This window comes from Terrapene carolina, unplaced genomic scaffold (assembly GCF_002925995.2).
Source record: "Terrapene carolina triunguis isolate 2854851 unplaced genomic scaffold, T_m_triunguis-2.0 Scaffold89, whole genome shotgun sequence".
In the NCBI taxonomy this organism is placed as follows: domain Eukaryota; kingdom Metazoa; phylum Chordata; order Testudines; family Emydidae; genus Terrapene; species Terrapene triunguis.
This window is the reverse complement of record NW_020664440.1, coordinates 31,161,193-31,183,421: the sequence shown is the minus strand read 5'-3', so window position 1 is coordinate 31,183,421 and position 22,229 is coordinate 31,161,193. Positions and strand designations below refer to the sequence as shown.

Genomic DNA, 22,229 nt, shown 5'->3' with positions numbered 1-22,229 from the left:
GCGCTTGTAGGGCTGTGCATGGGGAGGCGATAGGAGCCGGGGGGGGCACCTGTAGGGCTGTGCGTGGGGAGGTGATAGGAGCTGGAGGGGGGCGCTTGTAGGGCTGTGCATGGGGAGGCAATAGGAGCCGGGGGGGGCACCTGTAGGGCTGTGCGTGGGGAGGCGATAGGAGCCGGGGGGGCGCCTGTAGGGCTGTGCGTGGGGAGGCAATAGGAGCCAGGGGGGCGCCTGTAGGACTGTGCAAGGAGGGGCAGCACAGCTGTGCATGGTGGTGAGCTGTGCTGTGTTGTGCTGTGTCCCCCCCTTCCTCCAGGCACCCCCTAGAATGCTGTATCTCTCACAGCTCCAGTTACCACATCAGCTTCATCTCTGGGCTGGGAGACCCTGGGGAGGGGAGCACAGGTGGAGGGAAGATGGGCACTCTGTGGATCAGAGATCGACAGCTCCCGCTCCTCCTCCCCCTCCTCCTGCATCAACTTCTCCCCCCCCCCCCCCCGCAATAATGGTCTTGCAATGAAGTGCTTGGGTGGGATCGATGCCAGGCGGCACCTTGCAGACAATTTCACTCTAGCAAATAGGACTCAGGGCCTGGCTTGGGCCTGTTAATATCTTCCAGCCCTCCTTCCCCCCCACCCCAGCACCAGGGGTCAGCTCTGGAGAACCCCAGGGCCACTAACTTTACCAGGTGGGGGCTTAAGTGAAAATATTTCCCCTCTCAGAGGAAGCCAACTGGGGCAGCTCATCCCCACGCTGGGCATGGAACTCTTTGGCTGGAGAGAACCCAGGTGGCTGCAGGGAGCAAGGCTTGGGGCAAGGGGGCCCTCAGAGTCAGTGCTGACCCTGGTATGGCACCCACTTCATGCCTTGCATCTCAGCGTTAGGTGAGGGATTCTTGTACAAACAGCCCCTGTGCCCCACCCCAGAGGCGGCTGCATCTCAGCACCAAAGAGCTCCCGGCACTTGGGGTGGATGATAACTCCATCACTTTCCTAATGAAGCACAACACTTAGCACAAGCTCTTGCATTCCCATAACTCTGTTAACCCCATCAGCTCCCCCAGCCCATCACCCTGGCTCCCAGCAGGCTCTGCACCTCCATCCACTCTGCCTCTTTGTGCTACAGGAGATGATGGACATTGTGACCCTGGGAAGCTTAGCAGTAAATTGCAGGAGTGGAAGGGTGTTGAGATTGTCGGTGGTGCAGGTGGGCACTTCAACACCTGCTGATGGAACCGATTTTCAAGGACTGCCTGCCTCATTCCTTTCCCTGCCCCACCTCCAGGTGTGGGATGTTACTGGCTCGTCCCCTGCCCCCAGGCTGGGCTCAGGACCCCTTGCATGCAGCTGTGACCACGGGGGTATACATTGAATAGAATGGCTCTGGTTAGAAGCAGTGGGGTCTAGCAGATAAGCTGCAGGGCTGGGGCTCAGGATACCTGGGTTCTATTCCTAGCACTGGAATGGGAGTGAGGTCTCGTCGTGGTTGGAGGAGGGGACCTGGGAGTCAGGACTCTAGGGTTCTTGGGAAGCCACCGGGATGGTGGGGGAAGAAAGCCATGAACCAGTGTGGAAAGACACGAATACCACGACAAAAGGGATCTGGATTGAAGCATCAAAACTGCTCACTCCTGGAACAAAGGCGGAGAGTGAAGATTTCAAACCCCAGCTCTGCTTTCCCCCTACCTGTTCCCTGCAACAATAGAGAGACTGTCAGCTAGTTGTAAGTTATTAATTTCTAATGCCACAATTACTTCATTATATGGCAGGGCGATGAATAGCTGGGGGTTTTGCACAGGCAAATAATTATTTGAGTCAAAATTAATTTACTAAGTGGAGCAATTCTTCACGGGAAATGTCAGGGGGTTTTGTCTCTTTTTTTTTTTTTTTTTTTCTCCCAATCCTAATTAATAAATTCTTCCTGGGAAACACTGCTACCATGTGTCATAAGTCCCGTATGGGATTTTAAATGGTGAGGGGTTTTGTTCCCCTGCTTCAGAGCCACAGCAGGAGAGAATGGGGTGTGCAGGGGTGGAGCCAGAGAGGGAACACATAGGGGGGTGGAACTGGAGGTAGGGGTAGCGGGCGATAGGACCCTGCAGTCCTGACTCCAATTAGCCCCCCCTGCTGTAACCACTTAGTCCCCCAGAGCTGGGGATAGAACCCAGGTGTCCTGTCTGCCTTGTGTACTCAGGCCATTAGTGCCCATGTGCCAGGCTCTGAGTGGGCCAGTACTCCCTATGCCACCATTCCCCCTCCCCACAACCAGTAGCCCAGCCCAGGTGGTTACTTGGGCTCCAGACCCCATGGGTGACTCATCGTGAGGGGGACGGGACATTGATTCAGGAGACCCCTTAGTGCATGGAATGCGGCAGGGCACAGCAGTGTTTTTTAGTGGGGCATGTTCATACAGGTGGGGGAGAAGGGGGCTAGGTGGCAGGGATGGGGAAGAGGGGGAAGATAGTGCAGAGGGGGAGGGACAGGAGGGGTATATTACATATTAAAGCTGGAAGGAGCCTCAGGATCGGGGAGTAAGGTCCCCCCAACCCCATCCAGTTCATGGGGCAGAATCCCAATCCCTGCCTCTGAATACAACCCCAGGGACTCCAAGAAGGGCAATGGGCTTAGGGGGCTAAATGGGAGGGGCAGGGAGTCAGGACTCCTGGGTTCTATCCCCAGCTTTCCTGCTGTCGCCTTGTGGGGAGGGACTGGTCCCTTCCCTCCCCATGCCTTGGTTTCCCCCCTGCATGAAATAGGGACTGCCCCTCCCCTGGAGGCTGAATTCCCACCTGCAGAGTGCTGGGAGATCCATGGGGAGGCGGGTGTTGTGTTATAGTGGGTGTCAGGAGGGGCAAGTGGCTGGAGGGGGCAGATGCCATGAGGGGGAGGATGTTACAATGGAGGGATGCAGGGGTCACTGCAGGGAGCACCCCAAATCTCTGGATCTTTTGGAGGAATCCATGGCCGGCTCCCTGAGTGTGTCTTCCTACCCCGGCAGGGCCGAACTGGCACAATCCTGCTGTGCCCCCTAATCCTTTTAGCACCTTGGACAATCTGTGATGCCCCCCATAATTTTCTCAGCCTCTCTGTCCCTGGGGGCAGATTTCCCCCCATCTGCAACAGAGGAATGAGGAAGGCAGCCAAGCAGTGGACAAAAGCTGCGTGGGCCCCATGGTAGGTCAGTGGGGCGCTCTGGCATTAGCTGGGATGTGGCTAGTGGCCCCTGACCCTTAATCCAAACTGCCGGCACCTTCACTCTGTGTAATGAGAGCTGGGGAGGGGGCGGTGCCGGGCTGGATGGGCCCATCACGACAGAGACCCGATCACGGTTCGGGGCTGTGCAGTGCCTGGCACAATGGGGACCCAGATCACAGCTGGCACTACCCTAATACAGCTAATACCCCTTACTGCTAATCCAGTCCCCCAATCCTGCCCCCTGCTCTGGGCCCAGAATCAAGCCCTGGTTCAAAGCGCAGCTCCCACCCCATGGAACTGACCAGTTAAACCAGGCTCATCTCCCAAGGGCTTCTCTTTGCCTCATATCCCAGTCGGCATGGGAGCTCTCATCTTTGGGCCTGAGCACTCTGGGGAGGAGCGACAGCCTGATCTCCCCCCCACACCCACGCGACCGGATGAAAAGGCTTAGCATGATGGGCCTGAATTATGCAATGATTGCCGCTTCCTTTGGGTCCGGCTACAGCGGGGGTGGGAATCCAGACACCTGCATCCCAGCTGGGGGGGGGGCGGGGGGATCAGGCCATGGGGACCTGGTTTCTGATGGGATTGGGTGGAGGTTGAGCATGTGGAAGAGACAGGCGGTTGGGAGGGGGAAGAGAGGTGGGAGGTAGATGAATGTGGAGTCTCTGCTCTAACCCCATAGAGCCCATTCCCTCCCCTGCCCCAGAGCTACGGATAGGACCCAGGAGTCCTGGCTCCCAGGCCCCCTGCTCTAACCAGTTGATCCCACTCCCCTGTCACAGCTGGGGATAGAATGCAGAAGTCCAGACCCCACCCCTATCTAACCCACTAGAGCCCCCAGGATCTAGCAACAGAACCCAGGAGTCCTGGCTCCCAGCCCCTCTGTTCTAACCCACTAGACCATGCACCCAGAACCAGCTGTAGAATGCAGGTCACCGACTCAGCTGCATTGCTGCTGCCTAATGCATCTCTACCCGCACCCCCACTATATGGCACCCCAGAGGCAGCTGCATCAGCCCTGGCGAGAGATCCCTGTACAAATGGCCCCCACGACCCCCCAGAGGCGGCCACGTCTGAGCGATCTCTGTGTCTGGTTTGCATATTGCTCAAGGAGCACTTTGGAAGCGGTGAGGGTGGAAGGTGCTAGAGAAATCCACGTCTCTTGCTCTGATGAAGATATGTAGAGGCAGGCAGGCCCTGGGTTTCTCTCCCTGCGTCTCTTGCTGTGCTTGCGCTGTGTGCATGTGAAAGCCCAGCGCTGCTGATTGCTGGCTCTTTTTCCATCTAGGTCACCCAACACGCAGGGAATTTAAAGGGACGCTCGCAAGACAAACCCCCTGGGTTTCAGCGGGAGAAATCACTCCTTTCTTCCCCTCCCCCTCAGGCTGCCCTGGCCAAAAGACCCCTTTAAATAGTGAATTTGGCTCCCGGCTGGGCCCTGCTTGTTCCGTTTGGCTGGGAGGGTTTGAGTGGGTTTGGCTTGCAGCTCCTAGCGTTGGGGATTAAGGCTGGGCAGGCTGTTCCGAGTGCCTGATCAGAGCTGTATAACCCAGCCAGGGGTTCCCCCCAGGGATCCCTGCATCCAGCCTGAGGCAGCTTGAGCTAGAGCAGACCTGTTAGACAGACATGAGTCTTAGTTTGCCCATCCAGCCAGTATCCACCCTGTTCTGGGGTGGGGTCTGTGTGCGCCCGGTGCCTCACTGCTCCCAGGGACGACTTGGGGTGGTGTCAGTGGATTGTTATTAAATTCCCCACCCCCTAATGGGGCTATAAGTTGTTGCTGGGGTTCCAGTATCTATGCTCACTGGTCTAGCGTCAGCTACCGAGAGAACCTCTCAGCCAGGGGGAGAGCACTGGACTCCTGGATTCCCTCCCCAGCCTTGGGGTTAGAGCAGGGGAAGGGGGAAGAGAATTGGGATGTAGAGGCAGAACTCTTGGGTTCTAGCCTTTGCTTTGCTCCCCCTGGCATGGCTGACACTGGTGGGGGAGCTCCGTCTCCGCTCAGTGCCTGTTTCCCTGGAACGCTGCTTCTCCTCACAGCGGAGACCACGAGAGATTTCATGGCCTGAAGGCCTGTTAGGAGCATCCTGCGGACCTGGGTTGGAGTCTCTCCCCCACCCCATCCAGCCTAAGCCCAGGGCTCGAAAACAGGCCTGTCCTCCAAGGAAAGGGTGATTTGTGTGCGTGGGGCTGAGCCCGCAGTGCGTAGGGGCAGCTGTCACCCCACGGCAGCTGTGTCATCGCTCACCCCCACCCCACACCCCCTCCGTGCCACGCCTGCCGCACAAAGGAGAGGCAGAGAGGAGCTTGATGAGGCCTCTGTGAGCTGCATGTTAACCAGCTCCCTGCACCCGCCTCATGCAGGGCCCTCTGCGTGGAACTTGGAGCACAGCTGTGTGCGTGCGTGGCGGGGGGGGGAAGAATCTGGGGAGGGGGATCATGCGTGTGTGTATACTTGGGGAGGGAAGTTGTGTGTGTGTGTGTATACTTGGGGAGGGGTGTGTGGGTGTACCCAGGGAGGGGTATGTATACTTGGGGAGGAGTGTGTGTGTATACCTGGGGAGGGGTGTGTATACCTGGGGAAGTTGTGGGTGTGGGTGTACCTAGGGAGGGATGTGCACGTGCGTGTGCATTAGCTCTCCCTGCTGAATTGCTGCCACCTTCCTGAACCTTAGCAACCCTTTTCAAGTCAAACGTTAACAGTTTCTGGTTGAAGAAGATGTGGGGGGTGGCTTATTTCCCTCTCCCCCAGTCGCTTGCTCCCCTGGGCTAAGTGAGGCCAAGCCCAGCCAGTGCTGAGATGTGAGATGGCTAAGGCAAGGACCACGACCCACAGTGCTGCAGGGAGAAGGGCAGGGGCGTTCTCCCCTCACAGTCAGTGCTGGGCCCAGTGCCCCAGGGCAGCACTAGGGGGCGCTTTAGAGCAGGGCAGGGGCTGTCCTCTGGCAGTCAGTGCTGAGCCCGATCCCAGTGCCACTTTCTGGCTGACCTGCTCCTATTAGTTCGCTAACCTTTGTTTGTGTGCACAGCACTGCCTCCTACTGGCCGGGGTCAGACCTGCCCAGTTGCTGATGGTTTATGGGGGTAACTATAAACAGGGCTGCTGCGACTGGGAGGCGTAAAGATTCGATAGGGCTGATCACAGTTCACACAAGTGGCCCAGTTACACCAGTTGTCCCGGAGGAAGCCTAATAAACCCTTCACACTGCAGCGGGGGCACTATTTTTATGATGCACACTGTACGGAAATAAACCTCATGTGCCTGCCTGTCTGACTGTCTATCTATCTCTGGTGTGACCTGCATCGCTGCAGAAGTTAAACCCTTGAGCCCACCTGCCGCTGGGCAGGCTGGGGTGTGGACAGGGGAGCCCCCATCCCGCTTTGACTGCCAGCTGTGCCCCTCACCCCGGCCTCCGGTGTCAGTTCATGTGGTACCGCTGAGCGAATTGGCGCGGCGAGAGCTAACTCGAGTGCCTAACCAAGTGGTAAATGTAATTCAGTCGTCCCTGCGACAGACGGTCCAGGGATGTGACGCTGCCAGTTACAATTACGTCCCGCTTTCAAGAGAAAGCGTGGGGATGTGAATGGGAAGAAAACTTATCCCGAGTCTTGGGAGCCCTCTTGAGTTGCGAGTGCTGATAAAAGGTGAGCCCTGTAATTGTGTGGACCATGGAGGCCTGACCCGCTCGGTGTAACTGACAGTCAGGAGTGCCAGTGCGCCAGCTAGCCAGCCCTCTGCGCCAGCCGGCGTATTTTTAGATTGCTAACGGAAGAGGAGGAGGGGCTGGAAATCTCCATTCTTGCTTTATTATCATTATAAAGGTTTTATTGGCAGCCACGAGAGATTTCTGGCTTATCATCTCACCGAGCACCTCAGCTTTTTGGAAAGGTTTGTTAAATTGGAATAATAATTAAGGGGGAGGGACCCTAACTGAGATTGGGGGTCCTGTCGTGCCAGGAGCTGCACAGACATCCCCAACTCAGCTTGGGGACCCCGTTGGGCTGGGTGCTCCACAACTCCCCTCCTCCTGGCCGAGATCAGAGACCTTGTGCCAGGCACCGCACAGACTGACTGAAATCAGGCCCTGTGGTGCTGGGCACTGCACAGACACCGCTCCCTCCATCTCCCCCACCACCAGCACCCCGAGATCCATGGAATCTGGGATAAAGCTCTCCAGGGCTGGCTTTCTCAGCACGGATTCGGCCTGGCTAAATACACTGCTTCAGGGGGAAAAGCAAACATGGATTTTTCTCGTTTCGTTAGAAGATGGAGGAAAAAGAAATATAATAACGATGCAGCTTTTGTTAGTAAATGGGAAGGGGCTGTGGTGTAATGGGGGAAAGCCTATTCCCAGCTCTGGGAAGAAAGTGGGGACTAGTAGTTAGAACAGGGGATGCCTGGGGGTCAGGACTCCTGGGTTCTACCCCAGTTCTGGGACAGGTGTGGGGTCTAGGGGTTAGAATGGGAGGCCTAGGGGTCAGGACTCCTGGGTTCTATCTCCAGCCAATGCTGCCCAAAGAGAAAGATTTTTTTCCCCAGACCCCCCAGTTGAGAAGGCCCCCAAACTGAGTGGCACACAGGGTCGCAGTGCAGCTCAGGTCTGGTCTGTCACCTCTCTGCCGTGAGAGTGGGGTGGATGTGTGCCTGGGTGGGCCATCCCTGAGATGCGCTGCAACCCTGTGTGCCATAGCTCAGAATGGGGAGCAGAGCCCAGCCCCATGGGACAGGAGCTGCCGATGTGCAGTGAGTGCAGGGCGGGCTCACCCTCCAACCCCTCTTCCCTCCCTGGGCTCCCCTTAGTGGTAATTTTGTTGGAAGAGTTGTGGGGCCTGTTTCAGGTTTTGCCCCAGGGCCCCAAAAACCTCTCTGCAGCCCAGTCTCCAGCTTGGGGAGGGGAGTGGGGTGCTGGGAGCCAGGACTCCTGGGCTCTATCCCCAGCTGTGGGAGGGGAGTGGGCTCTAGTGGTTAGAGCAGGGGGTTGGAAGTCACGACTCCTGGGTTCTATCCTTGGTTTGCTAGGCGCCCTCAGCACAGGATTGCACATCTCCACAGTTTGTGCCCTCTTGTAAGATTCTGAGCTGGGTCCCAGGGACGGCGCCGGGTTGTGGCTGAATGTCTGAGAAGCAGCTCTGCTCCCAGGGCACTGCATGGGCAGGAGCCATCTCCGCCCATCACTTATTAATAACCTGCTGCCAGAGGGGAACCTGTTAGTGTGGGAGCCAGGACAGATCTGCCTCTGTCCTGGGCCCACCATCGCTGGGGCTGGGCACCAGCAAGCGGTAGGGGGGTGGGGCAAGGAGAGGGGACAAGATGGGGGGTTGGAGGGGTGAATGGGAGAGAGATTTCCACACCTGGTGGGGGGAGGGTAGAGGGGCTCTTGGGGTGGGGAGGGGAAGCGGGGGAAGGGGCAGGACAGAGCTTTCTCCTGGGAGAGAGGGAGGGGTGGTCAGTCCCACTGTGAATCGTGGGAGTGGGGTCAATATGCCATGGCCCGTCCCCATTCTGCTCCTGTCCCCTCTGCCCAGCAGCCCTGGACGCCTTTGGCGCGGGCGCGGGCGCAGTAATTAAAGCTGCACCAACGCGCTTGGAGCCACCTGGCACCCGATCAGACTCATTAGCTTCTAATTAACAATTACCCTCTATTGCCCTTTAATGGGGAATGGGGTACATGGACCAAGCCAGAGCAGCATCCGCAGCCTCCCTGGACTCCTGTGTCCATCTGCGCCATCACTCCCCTGCCCAGCTGAGCTCCCAAAGGATCCTGAAGGTCCTGGTGCCTGGCTGGGAGCGCCTCAGCTCCAAAGGTGACATCGTCTGGGGCAACCCCTACTGAGATGGGCGGTGCCGAAGGGCTGACGCTCTGGGCCAAAGGCCTGTGGTGCCCAGGACTGTCGCCCTAGCACAAGGCTGCCCCAATCCCCACCCACCCTGATGCAGGCAGCGCTCAGCCCTCCTAGACGACTCTATTACAGGTGTGCCCACAGGGTGAGCAATGAGCTGTTGATGCAGCCTGACAGCTGGATGGAGCGAGATTGATCCCGCTCAGCCGCCCAGCGGGCGACCTAGCCAAAGCCAAGAGATTGATGGAGTAAAATAGCTTCCTCCAACAAACCACCCTTGATCCTGGGCCCCGTGCAGGGTGAGGGCTGTGGGTGCCGGGATTCTGATTGTACTATGATCGCCCTACTCCCCACCCAAGAGGCAGCTGCATCTCAGCAGCAGGCCAGGGATCCCTGTATAGACAGCCCCACATCCCTCCCAAGAGACGAGATTTTCATTAGGGGGATGTGTGAATTTCAGTTATTAGTTTGTATTATTGGTATTTGTTTCTACATATTTTATCCCAAACTCAGATTAGTATTAATACATGTATTAGGGTAACCCCTAGAGACCATAATGGAGATTGGGGGCTCATTGTGCCTGGTGCTGCACAGATCCCTCTCCCCACCCCCCAAGTGTGGGGCCCTCCCTCTGTGCCAAGCTGCACAGTGCAAGGAACGGGGGACAGAGAAATGACTATAGAGACTTGTTCAGTTATGGTTTGGAATGAGGTGAAGAGGTGGGGGAGTTGGCAGAGCAGGCTGCTCTTGCATCCATGGGGGCAGGGCCGGCTTTAGGAAGTGCGGGGCCCAATTCGAACAATTTTGACGGGGCCCCGGCAGGGATGACTTAAAAAAAAAAAAACACGTAAAAAAACACGCGGGGCTTGTACTCACCGGGCGGCGCTCTGAGTCTTCGGTGGCGGGTCCTTCACTCGCTCCGGGTCTTCGGCGGCACTGAAGGACCCGCCGCCGAAGTGCCGCCAAAGACCCGGAGCGAGTGAAGGACCTGCCGCCAAAGTGCCGCCGAAGACCCGGAGCGCCGCCGGGTGAGTAAAAATTAAAAAGGCGCCTCTAGCCAGGGAAGGGATTCTCGGCCACTTGCCCCCCACTCTGGGCGGCCCTGCCACTGGGCGCGGGGCCCTCTTAGGCGCGGGGCCCGATTCGGGGGAATTGGTGGAATTGGCCTAAAGCCGGCCCTGCATGGGGGGAGAGGCTGCAGTTCTCAGTTGGGATGATGTGAAGAAGGGGTTCAAATAAGGGAGTTTGAGGGGGACCCCAAACCCAACAGGATGTATGGGGGGGCAGGAGTTAATGTCTGGGGGCAGCGATGAGGGGCTGGCAAGCTGGACAGGCAGTAGGACTGGTAGCGTAAACAGAGCTGGCATCTTCCCGGGCATGGGGGCCATATAATGCCCCTGACTGTTGTCATCACGTGGGCAGCGTCCCAGCAGTCCCAGAATGTGAGCTGGAGGTAGCACTTCAGGGGGAAAGGGCTGCCCCAGCATCAGTGGCTGCCTGCTTTCTTCTGCACCCCTCTAGTACAGTGCCCGCTAGGGCCACACTGGGGCATTGGGGCCAGCACTGACTGCCAGGGGAAAGAGCCCCCCACTGAGCCTCCACTCCCTGCAGCACAGTGCCCCCTAGTGCCGCACTGGGGCAGTGCTGCCTGTGAGGTCCCGGGTGACCATCCCCTGCAGAGCACTGTCCTGACTCCTCCATGTCTACCTGGAATAGCCCCATGTCCCAGGCCAGGGGCAGTAAAGCAGAAAACCACTTTGCTATTGATTTGTCCACCGAGGTTAAGTGGCTGTTGGCAGCCCCAGCACACTGAGATTGGGCTGTAAAGGGCTAGTAGATGGCACCACAGGTCTGCCAAACAAATGGCACGCCCACAAAAAGCATTGCATGGCTGGCCGGGCACGTCAGGCCAGGGCACAATGGATCGTTCTCAGGGTCGTCAAATATGGGCCACCCCAGAACACCAGACTGGATGGGCCCATTGTTCTGATCAGGGGCAGCAGGGAGAGGTGGGATACCAGGCTGGATGGGCCCATGGGTCTGATCCATGGTTCTGATCCACGGTGGCAGGGAGAGATACGGTGGCATGGAGAGATACGGGACTAGAGGGCCCTTTGGTCTGATCCAGGGGCCAGGGGGGATGCAATGGGCTGGAGGAGCATTGATCAGACTGCCTGGCAGTATGGGGAGCTGAGGGAATGTTGGGAAGCATCTCTCTCCTCACAAATGTCTCTGAACAAAGCATCCGGTGTTGGCTTGGGGGCCCATCCAGGGCGTGGTGGAGCCTGCTCCAATACACTGTTCATCACGGACAGACAAGCAAGTAGCCTGTCAGTCACTCCTGACCGGCAAGGAAGCAGGGGCCCAACCATAATCTTGGGGGGAATTCAGAAGGATCCCCTTGATGGGGTTATCCCGGGAGTGTGGAGAACCCGACAGGAATTAGGCCCCAATGTGATTCACACTGTCCTTAGCCTTTTTGTGCATTGAGAAGCACTGGGAAAGAAAACCTTCCTTCCCTGTTTGTTGGGAAGCAGCCAAGTCAGGGACAGGTGGGTTCATTTGGAGGTGGCATAGATGGTGGCAGCCATTTTGTTGGCATGGCTGTCGGCAACCATCTTGGGATCACACTCCCAGTTGAGAAGGTCTTAATATTCCCATTGCCCCCTTGCAGTAGACAGACAAGGCTAGTGGGCAGCCGTGTGTTGGAGGTCAGGAAGGCAGTGTCTTTTATCTGGCTTGACGTGAGTGGCATCAGCTATCTTGGGATCACGCATCTTGTCAGGACAATCCTTGTCTTAATACTCCAAGTGCCTTGTTGAAAGACAGAGAAGAAAAGGTGAGTGGCTGCTGGACGTCTGAGTTCCCTGAAGCGACAGTCATTTTGTTGGCCCGGGTGATGGCAGCCATCTTGGGGTCATATGCCTGGTTGGGAAGGGCAAAGTCTTAATATTTCTAGTATCTTTTTGAGACACAGAGACAGACAGACGAGATTAGTGGGCAGTTCACTAAGGCAGTGGCCATTTTGGTTGGTGTGAGCAGCAGCAGCCATCTTGTGGTTGTATGCACAACTGGGAAGAGCCCAGTCCTCATATTTCCAGTGTCTTCCTGAGACAGACAAAGAGACAAGATTAGATGTCAAAGTTCAGTGAAGTGGTGGCCACTTTGGTATCTTGCTTGTCAGTAGCCATCTTGAGAGACATGCAGTTTGTTGGGAGGATCAAAATATTAACATTTCCAATGGCTTCTTGACAGATAGATGGCCAGGAATAGCAGACAGTCTGCTGTCTGAGCTTGACTGAGGAGGCGGACATTTTGTTATCTTGCATAGCTTGGGTGATGATACACCTCCCCCTCTTTGAAGAGCCAACTCCTTGTTGGAAAGATCATAGTGTTACGTTTCTGGTGTCTTCTTGAGAGAAGGAAAGACAGACAGCCAAGACTAGCAGGCAGCCAGACATCACAGTTCACTAAGGCAGGGTCAGCCATTTTGTTGCCTTGCTTTATGTGGGTGGTAGCAGCCAACTTGGAGATCATACTTCTTGTTGGGAAGATTGTAATATAAGTATTTCTGGTGTTTTCTTGACAGAAAGACAGACAGGCAGGAGTAGCCAGCAGACATCAGAGTTAATTGAAATGGCAGCCATTTTCTTGTCTTGCTCGGCATGGGTGATGGCAGCTATTTTTGGAGCACACTCCTTGGTGGGTAGATCTTAGCATTTCCAGTGCTTGAGATAGACAGAGAGACAAGATTAATGGGCAACCAGGCCTCAGAAGCTACCTGGTGGCAGCCATTTTGTTGCTTCACATGGCATTGCAGCCATCTTGGGGATCACGCTTCTCATTGGGAAGGTGGTAATCTTAACAGACAGACAAACGGACATAACTGGTGGGCAAGCAGACATCAGGCTGGCAGCCATTTTGTTGCCTGGCATGGCACAGCAGCCATCTTGGGGATCATATTGTTTGTTGGGAAGATTGTAATATTAATAGATAGGACCAGACCAGTTGGAAGCAGACATTGGGGAAGTGGCCATTTTGTTGCCTGGAGTGGCCTGGTGGACATTTTGGGGATCATGCTGCTCGCTGAGAAGAGGATAATGTTAACAGACAGACAAAACTAGTGGGCAAACAGAAATTAGGGGTGGTGGCCATTTTGTTGCCTTGTACAGTAGTGGCCATCTTGGTGTGGCTAGAGTGGCTCTTGCTGGTCTTGTGAGGTGCATTGGGCAGATGACTGTGGACAGCCGGCATACCAGAGCAGTTGTGCCCAGGCAGCAAGTGCTTTGCTCTGTCCCAGAGCTTTATTTGGTGTTCTTGCCACTCGGCTTTGTCAGTTTGTTCATTCCCCATGTCCCCTTTGAACTTCCGATGCTGGGGAGCAGCTTAAATCTCCCCCCGAGTGACCCTCAGCCCCTGCAAGGGGCTACTGCCCCTTCCCCCAGGGTCTTTCCAAATACTGCCCCAGTTCCTCCTCCCAGTCTCATCACATGACTGGATGGGGCTGCGTCTCCCACCCTCTCCTCCAGTCTTCTTCCTCCCTCAGATCTTTTCCCCTCCCATTGTTTCTTCCTCTCCTCCCCCATCTCCTCTCCCTCCAGGTCCCTCGTACTGATTCCCTACCCCATCTTCCCCTCCCCACTACTGTGCTGGCTGCCCAGCTCTGAGCAGGGAGCAGAGTTACATGCCAGCTGGGTAGTGATGCCACCAGGACTAGCATCTGTGGCTGCGCAGATATTGGGCTGTTGCAGAGCTAATCAGATCTCATGCTCCTGGTCCCTGGCTAATTGCCAAGGGAAGAGGACAGTGGTCTGGAGGAAATTCCCCAAGCCCATCCCTCACCAGCAGGGCAGTACAGTTGATCCATTACTGCTTGGGCCTTGGCTCACCTGAAGTATGAGGTACATTAGCCATGATGCAGGAATCCAGGAAAGAAAATCCAGGGGTGGGGGGAGACCAGGCTGGATGGGCCCATTGGTCTGTTCCAGGGTGCAAGGGAGAGGGGTAGACCGGGCTGGATTGGCCCACTGGTCTGATCCATGGCGGAAGGGAGAAGGGGAGATCAGACTGGATGGCCCCATTGGTCTGATCCAGGACGGAAGGGGGAGGGGGAGACTGGGCTGGGTGGGCCCATTGATCTGTTCCGGGGTGGAAGGGAGAGGGGGAGACTGGGCTGGATGGGCCCATTGGTTTGTTCCAAGGTGGAAGGGAGACAGGGAGACTGGGCTGGATGGGCCCATTGGTCTGTTCCGGAGCGGAAGGGAGAGGGGGAGACTGGGCTGGATGAGCTCATTGGTCTGTCTGTGGCCTTAGGAACAGGGGAGGGTTAATGGGATAGATGGGCCTGATCCAGAGCAGCTAGATGATACCAGATGGGAGGGTCCCCCAGTTCCTCTCCCCTGCAGTCTCCTTCCCCCAGCCCTGTGCCCCACTGCTCCTCCCCACTCCACCCCCTCTGCTGCCAGTGACCTGCTTAGCAAAGGCTGAGCTGCAGCGAGGGGCATGGGCAGTAGGGGGCTGTCCAGAGTGCTCTGCCCCAGGGAAGTGCTGCCCCCACCTCATGGCAGTCTGTGTCACAGCTAGGGGCCAATATAGGGGATGCCGTCCCACTGACTCCAGTACCCTATTTGCTGACGTGCCCATCTCCCCACAGGCCCCCATAGTACCCAGGAGTAGGTGGGATTCCCCTTTTCGAGGGGCATCCCCAGCACCCCCACACCCAGCTTGGAGGTCCAATATGCACCCCTGTGCAGCTGAGACATAGCTTGTTCCTCTGCCTTTTGTGTTAAAGGGGCAACCCAGCCCAGCCACTAGTGTGTGGCATTGAACGAGTTCCATGGGCAAAATCCTCCCCACTCTGGGGCAGACCTGAGGCCGATTAGGACCCCTGGGAGCAGGCCCAGCAGGGGGCCAGACTGATCTCTGCTCCCGGGGAGGTGGGTGGTTCTCCTCCTCCCCTGGGGTGCTGCGGTGCTGGTACCAGTTAGCCAGGCACTGTGGCAGGGCCATTGCTCAGAGCTTGGGGATGATGGTGCCCTGCTGGCTGGTGAGGAGGGGTAGACGGGGGCTGTTTGGGGCAGGATGGGGAGAGGAGGCAGGGGAACAGGTTGCGGTGCACTTACAATCAGAGCAGGCGTGGCCACCCCACAGTGAGCCATCTCTGCAGCACTGCCAGCCGCTCTGCTCCTGCAGAGCTTAGGGGCGCTCACCATGCCGGGTACCCAAGGGGCACCCCTCCTCACCATACTATTTGGGCTCCCTCGCCACTCTACCCTAGTAGCTCTGGCAGGACAGCAGTGACTGCAAAGGGGCACAGAGTGGATGCTGATGTAGGGACACAGAGTACATGCGTTGCCCCAGTGGTCAGTATTATGTATACCGGTCCAGTGGTCCGTATACCATGCATTGCTTTAGTGTTACATTATTGTGTGCATTGCTCTAGCAGTGCATACTGCATATGCTAGTCCAGTGGGTCTGTACTGTATGTATATTGGGTATACTGCCCTGGCTTCACCTTATTACAGGGGTAGGCAACCTATGGCATGCGTGCCGAAGGCGGCACGCGAGCTGATTTTCAGTGGCACTCACACTGCCTGGGTCCTGGCCACCGGTCCGGGGGGCTCTGCATTGTAATTTAATTTTAAATAAAGCTTCTTAAACATTTCAAAAACCTTATTTACTTTACATACAACAATAGTTTAGTTATATATTATAGACTTATAGAAAGAGACCTTCTAAAAACGTTAAAATGTATTACTGGCACGCGAAACCTTAAATTAGAGTGAATAAATGAAGACTCGGCACACCACTTCTGAAAGGTTGCCGACCCCTGCATTATTGCATATTTTGCCTCTGCAATGGCATATTGCATATACTACACCAGCAGGCCATGTTACATATACTGATCCCGTGTTGCATGTGATGCCCTACATGCATTACCCCATTGATGCAATACTCCATGCATTACTCTGGTGGTCAGTATTTCAAGTAACACCCTGCCACTGCATGTTCCATGCATTGCCCCAGTGGTCCATATTGTGCATAACACTCTGTAATTGCGTATTTCATGCATTGTTCCAACTGTTCATTATTCCATGCATCTCTCTGTCTGTCCCTAGTACATGTATCTCCCTGTCACTGCATATCACATGCATTGCATTGGTGGCACAATATTCCGTGCATCATTCTGGGGGTTCACATTGCGTATAACGCCCTGCTGTTGCATATTGCATGCATTGTCTTGGCAATGCAGCATTGCAAGCCCCACCCCCACCGGTGCAGCCATGCCAATGCTTCTATTCTAATCCTGCTAGCAATCTCTTGTCCCGCAGGTGCACTGCCCTGTCCCGCACTGCTTGTGCAAACCGAACAGCAGGCAGGGCATTACTTCCACCCCCTTGTGCTGTAATAACCCCCGTGTAATGCAGTAATTACATCCACAGCTCTAATAAGCAGCATGAGGCACCATAATAGCTGGGATGCAGCAGCCCATCCTGCCATGTGCTGTTAAGCGCTGGTTAGCACTGTAACCCTTGAGCGCTGCACCAGCCCCCTGACTGCAAGGGCAGCAGAGGCTGCACATATGTATTTGGTGGCTCTCAGCTTTCTGAGGGGGCCCAGGGGGAGGCAGGCGTCTCTGCCAGGACTGCTTCCAAGGTGTGACAGGACAGAGGGATCCAAATTTCAGAACTACATGGGCCAAGAAATAAGCATTTGGCAGGAGAGAAAAAATAATCCCACACCAGACTGGGTTAAAACCATCTGGGATCCAACATGGTAGGATGGGTCCATGCTAAGCTCCTGCAGGAAGTTAGTGGCAGAGCTGGGCATAGAACTGTCCTGACTCCCAGCCCCCCGGCTCTAGCCACTAGGCACCACTCCATTCCCAGAGCTGGGATAGTAAGTCTTGGGGCTGGGGCTCACTGGCAGAGATGCACATTTTGCAGTGGCTAGTCAGGGATTCATTCAGTCTGAGCCCTTCCCACCTAGCCTCTGGTGCTCTGGGCCAGTGAGCAGTCCCTGCCTGGCATGCTGGCTGTGTGCCCCAGCTGGTGTCAAGGGCGGGGCCCAACATCCCATCCTGTTTGAATCCGGGACCTTATGTGCCCAGGGATCTCGATCATTTATTTCAAGATCTTTATTACCCCATGGCAGGTCCAGTCCAGAGGGAACAGCTGGCTGTGACTGACTGACTACTGAAAACACACAATGTCCGCACACAGAGATAACTGAAATATATACACACAGTCCCAGACACACACGCACACACCCAGAGATAACAGAAATACACACCGTCCCAGACACGCCTGCATGCAGAGATAGAAAAGCACACAGTCACAGACAGGCACAGACAAGCACACACCCCAAGAGATGATCAGACACACTTCCAGACAAACACCAACAGATGCTAGCACAGAGAAACATACGCATGCACATGACCAGAGTGGGAGAGCCAGACCCCCCACCCCATACCCTAAGGCTGAGGTGCTGGGTGGAAGCCAGTGGCTCCCAGCCCATGCGCAGTGCCGTGCCTGGCTCCGGGGCTGGATCCATTCCCACTCTGCCGCAGACGGGCCTTCATCGTTAGCGTATTGACGACGCAAACGAGCTTAGGGCTGAAATTTCAATCGATGGCTCCCGGAACTGGATTAAAGGGGCTTTGATTACTCTGCAGCCCAAGTGAATTAGCCAGAGAGGGGTAGACGCCATCAGGGGATTAAAGAATCAGGGCTGGGGAGAAAAACAGGACTCCTGGGTTCTATCCCCAGCTCTAGGAAGGGAGGGGCGTCTAGTGGTTAGAGCAGAAGGGCTGGATGTCACGTTCTATGCCCGTCTTGGGGAGGACTTTCTCCTCTCGCTTTAGCCTGGCGTAAGGAAGCGAGGACTCTGGTCCCAGGTCTGAGCCACTTGGGTGATTGTGTCTGGCACAGGCTGCTGGGAATGGACCTCCCAAGCAGCTGGCTAACAAATCCCATTCCTCCCAGCAAGACTTGGAGTCACAGCAGATGCTTCCCCAAGGCTGTTCTCATGCAGCCATCTCTGGGCTGCCTCGCTAAGCAGGGACAGACCCACTCAGGGCTTGGAGGGGAGACCTTGAAGGAAGCAGCCATGGTGTGGGGGGGGTGGTGTGGGCTCAGCCAGGGTTGCTCTCCCCTCAGACTCACACTACAGGGCACTGTGGTGCAGGGAGGTGGCGCTCCCCCCACACAGTCATTGCTAACCCCAGGGCTGCACTGGGGGCGCTGTGCTGCCGGGAGTGGGCCAGGAATTCAGTAGGGGGCATGGTGCTGCAGGGAGCAGGGCAGAGCCTCAGTAATGGAGGCTGTGCTGCAGGGAGTGGTGCTGTAGGGGGCACTGTGCTCGAGGAGTGAGGTAGGGCTCAATAGGGGGCACCGTGCTGTATGGAGCTGCTGGAGGTCATTAACAGGTGCTGTGCTGCAGAGAGTGGGGGCTTGAGGGGCACTGTGGGGCTGGAACATAAGAACATAAAAACAGCCATACTGGGTCAGACCGAAGGACCATCTAGCCCAGTAGCCTGTCTTCCAACAGTGGCCAATGCCAGGTGCCCCAGAGGGAATGAACAGAACAGGTAATCATCCAGTGATCCATCCCCTGTCACTCGGTCCCAGCTTCTGGCAAACAGAGACTTGGGACACCATCCCTGCCCATCCTGGCTAATAGCCATTGATGGACCTATCCTCCAGGAATTCATCTAGTTCTTTTTTGAACCCTGTTATAGTTTTGGCCTTCACAACATCCTCTGGCAAAGAGTTCCACAAACTGACTCTGCTTTGTGTGAAGAAATACTTCCTTTTGTTTGTTTTAAACCTGCTGCTTATTAATTTCATTTGGTGGCCCCTAGTTCTTGTGTTATGAGAAGGAGTAAATAATATTTCCCTATTCACTTTCTGCACACCAGTCATGATTTTAGAGATCTCAATTATATCCCCCCTTAGTTGTCTCTTTTCCAAGCTGAAAACTCCCAGTCTTATTAATCTCTCTCCGGATATGGCAGCCGTCCCATACCCCTTTTCTGAACCTTCTCTGGAGCGGCGCTGTGCTGCAGGGAGTGAGGTGGGGGATTAGAGGGGCACTGTGGGGTGGGGAGCTGGAGAGGTGCTGTGGAGCTGGAGGGGCGCTGTGCTGCTGGGAGTGGGCCAGGGGGCTGGTGGGACGCTGTGCTGCTGGGAGTGGGATGCAGTTTAATAGGGGGCACTATCATGGTGGTGGTCCATCTTTCCAATGAAATACCAAGCCAAGCTCTTTCAAACTTGTGCTCAGGGAAGGTACCTTGGTCCTGCCCCCAGGCCAGGGGACCTTAATTCTGGTCCCTGGCCAAATTCCCACTCACATGAGTCCATTTGGCCTCCGCACAATCAGCCAGGAGATTCTCCCTTACTTCTGTCTCAGACTCTGCAGAATCGCTGTGTGACGTTTGAACAGCCCTGGTGCCTCACCCCAGACGCAGCTGCTTCTCAGCCCTGGGTGGGCCTCCTTCTGGCCTTGAAAAGCCATGCCTGAGAAATGATACAGGCTGCCATGTGGGAGGGAGAATCATTGCAGGGGGCGGGGGAGAGGGGGTAATGCCTGCCTGCTCAAAGCACTAGATCTCACCCCTGCTCCTGGAGCTTGGATAAAACCCAGGAGTCCTGACTCCCTTCCCAGAACTGAGGATAGAACCCAGGAGTTCTGGCTCTCAGCTCCCACCCTCACCCCCTTCTCTGATGTCTCTCCTCCCCCTCTAGGACCAAGGCACAATCGGGGTCATCTTCAACGTGGGCACGGATGACATCACCATTGAGGAGACCAATGCCATGGTGAATGACGGCAAGTACCACGTGGTGCGCTTCACCCGGAGCGGGGGCAATGCCACGCTGCAGGTGGACAACTGGCCCGTCAACGAGCGCTACCCAGCAGGTAAGGCTGGGCGCCAGCCCTGCCGCCCACCCCGCCCCAATGCCTGGCCTGTGTGCCCTGTCAGCGGTGGAGGTCGCAACCAGCCCTCAGCCCTGCCCGGCCCTGCAAAGGATTCTGGGTAACACCGCCACCCATCGGAATCAGCCCTGATCTGTGCCCATCCCCGCTGCAAAGGATCCTGGGTAAAGTCACCACCCACCTGGGAACTAGAGAGAGACTCTTGGGTATTATAGGGCATCCAGCGTTCAGTGGTGGGAGAAGGCAAGTACACCAGGGGAGTCGTTTCCTAGCAGGGGCAGACTGAGGGGGATAGTCTGTAGCTGGGGGGGGTGGAATCTGGGGAGGTGCCCAGGAGGGGGGGCAGTTCCTAGTGGGGGGGGCTGAGGTGCCAGTGGGTTGGAGGTTTCTAGTGAGGGAGAAGATCAGAGGTGCCTGGGGGGAAATCTGAGGTGCTTGTAGGGGAGCAGGAGGCAGTTCCTCACTGGGAACAGGTATAAGGTGCCTATTGCAGGGAAGGCAGTAGATCTGATATTCCCTTTCTCAAGGCCCTGGAGGCAGTGGCATCAGCCCTGCTTCCTGCCCTGGGAGAATTCCCCCCAGCCCTTAGCAGTATAGGCCCTAAGACACACACTCTGGGCTCTGCCCTCTGGTTCTGCTCCAGCCAGCTGCAGAGTTGGGGAGTCAGAGGAAGTTACAGGGAAAGATCAGGGGTTGCAAGTTGGTTCCGGCCTCCACTGAGCTCCCTCAGCCCCTGGAAATGTCAGGGGGATGGGGAGATGATGCCACATTTGTATTTGAAACCCCCATGGCTTTTCTGTGTCCTGAGTGGGCAGATTCCTGCCACCCCCCCATCATCTCTGGCTGCATCACACACAAACCGGCACCTCAAGAGCCAGCCAGGCAAGCTTAACAGGGGTCAGGCCCCTGGGAAGGAGCAGGGGATTTGCTCCCCTCGGACCTGGACTGCCAAACTGCCAATTGTTCCCTGTGTCAGCTGGCATCCCTGCCTGGCGCAGAGAATCTGAGCTAGTTCCCAAGGACAGAGCGTCATGAGTGGTCCTGGCCACCACTGCCCACAAATCCATTCAGGGCTGGAGATGAATGTACACGCACACCCATGCTCTCTCGCACATGCACACGCATGTGAGCACGCACACACACACACAAAGCCAGAAATGTGAATGCAAATCTGCACAACCACACACAGGTATGCAAAGACACACACATGCAAACGCACCCAAGCATGCACACAAGTTCGTGGACAAACAGAGGCATGCAAAGACAGATGTACACAGACACCACAGATCTCCAAACACACACACGTGTACACGTAGGCAGTTGCCCAGAGCCATCCCCACAACACACAGCAGCAGAGAACTGCACGTGGAATAGGCCCCAGCACTGGGACAGATGCCTCATGCACACTGACACTCGTCATACACATTTGTGCACATAGGTATCTCCCACAACTACACACTGGCGTGCGCTCCTTCTGCTTAACAGAGCGGGGATGCCACCCTGGACTAGCCACTCCCCAACGCTCATCGGGCCATGCTTGGCAGGCAGAATTGTGGGTAATCATAAGGGGCGTGACGTGGGTAATCATCAGGGGTATGTCATGCACATGCTGAATTGTCCCTGACACACTAGCAATTTTTAGCAGCAGGAGGCCGGCAGTGATATGCAGTGAGACACGCCCCGCCTGCCACGATCATGCCCCCTTCCCTGGTCTCGCTGCCCACCTCACCCCTGGGCTGACTCTTCCCAGCCAGTCCCATGTCAAGCCCCTCCCAGGAGAGCAGCCAGATAGCACACACACTGGCAACTTGCACATTCAGGCACACCCCCTGCACACTGGTGTCTTCCACACTTATGTGCGCACCTGGAGACACCTTGCACGCTCCCCTCACACGCTGTGCACACTCCGTACATGCACTCATAAGATTCCACCCCACACAACTGTTCAATCTCCTTCCCCATCTCAGTGTGCTCTCTCGCTGTCCTTCCATCGATCCCCCTCCACAGTCCTGCATCCATCCCCATCCACAGTCCTGCATCCATCCCCGTGCACACCATCTTCTCCACCACGTACCCCTCCATCCATCCATCCCCATCCGCACCATATCCCCCACGTACCCCTCCATCCATCCCCATTCACTCCCCTCCATCCATCCCCATCCACACCATCTTCTCCTCCATCCATCTCCTTCCACACCCCTCCACCATCTCCATCCAAACCATCTTCTCCCCCACGTACCCCTCCATCCATCCCCATCC

The 22,229-nt window shown here is 56.1% G+C and overlaps 1 protein-coding gene across 11 annotated transcripts in view; it reads left to right on the top strand.

Moving 5' to 3' along the window:
• NRXN2 (neurexin 2) overlaps window positions 1-22,229 on the top strand; it is a 305,564-nt gene that overhangs the window by 230,533 nt on the left and 52,802 nt on the right. For all 11 annotated transcript variants that reach the window (XM_026650363.1, XM_026650358.1, XM_026650366.1 and 8 more), the window contains one exon: window positions 19,781-19,952. In XM_026650363.1, the coding sequence (XP_026506148.1) occupies window positions 19,781-19,952 (172 nt within the window). The remainder of the gene's footprint in view (window positions 1-19,780; window positions 19,953-22,229) is intronic.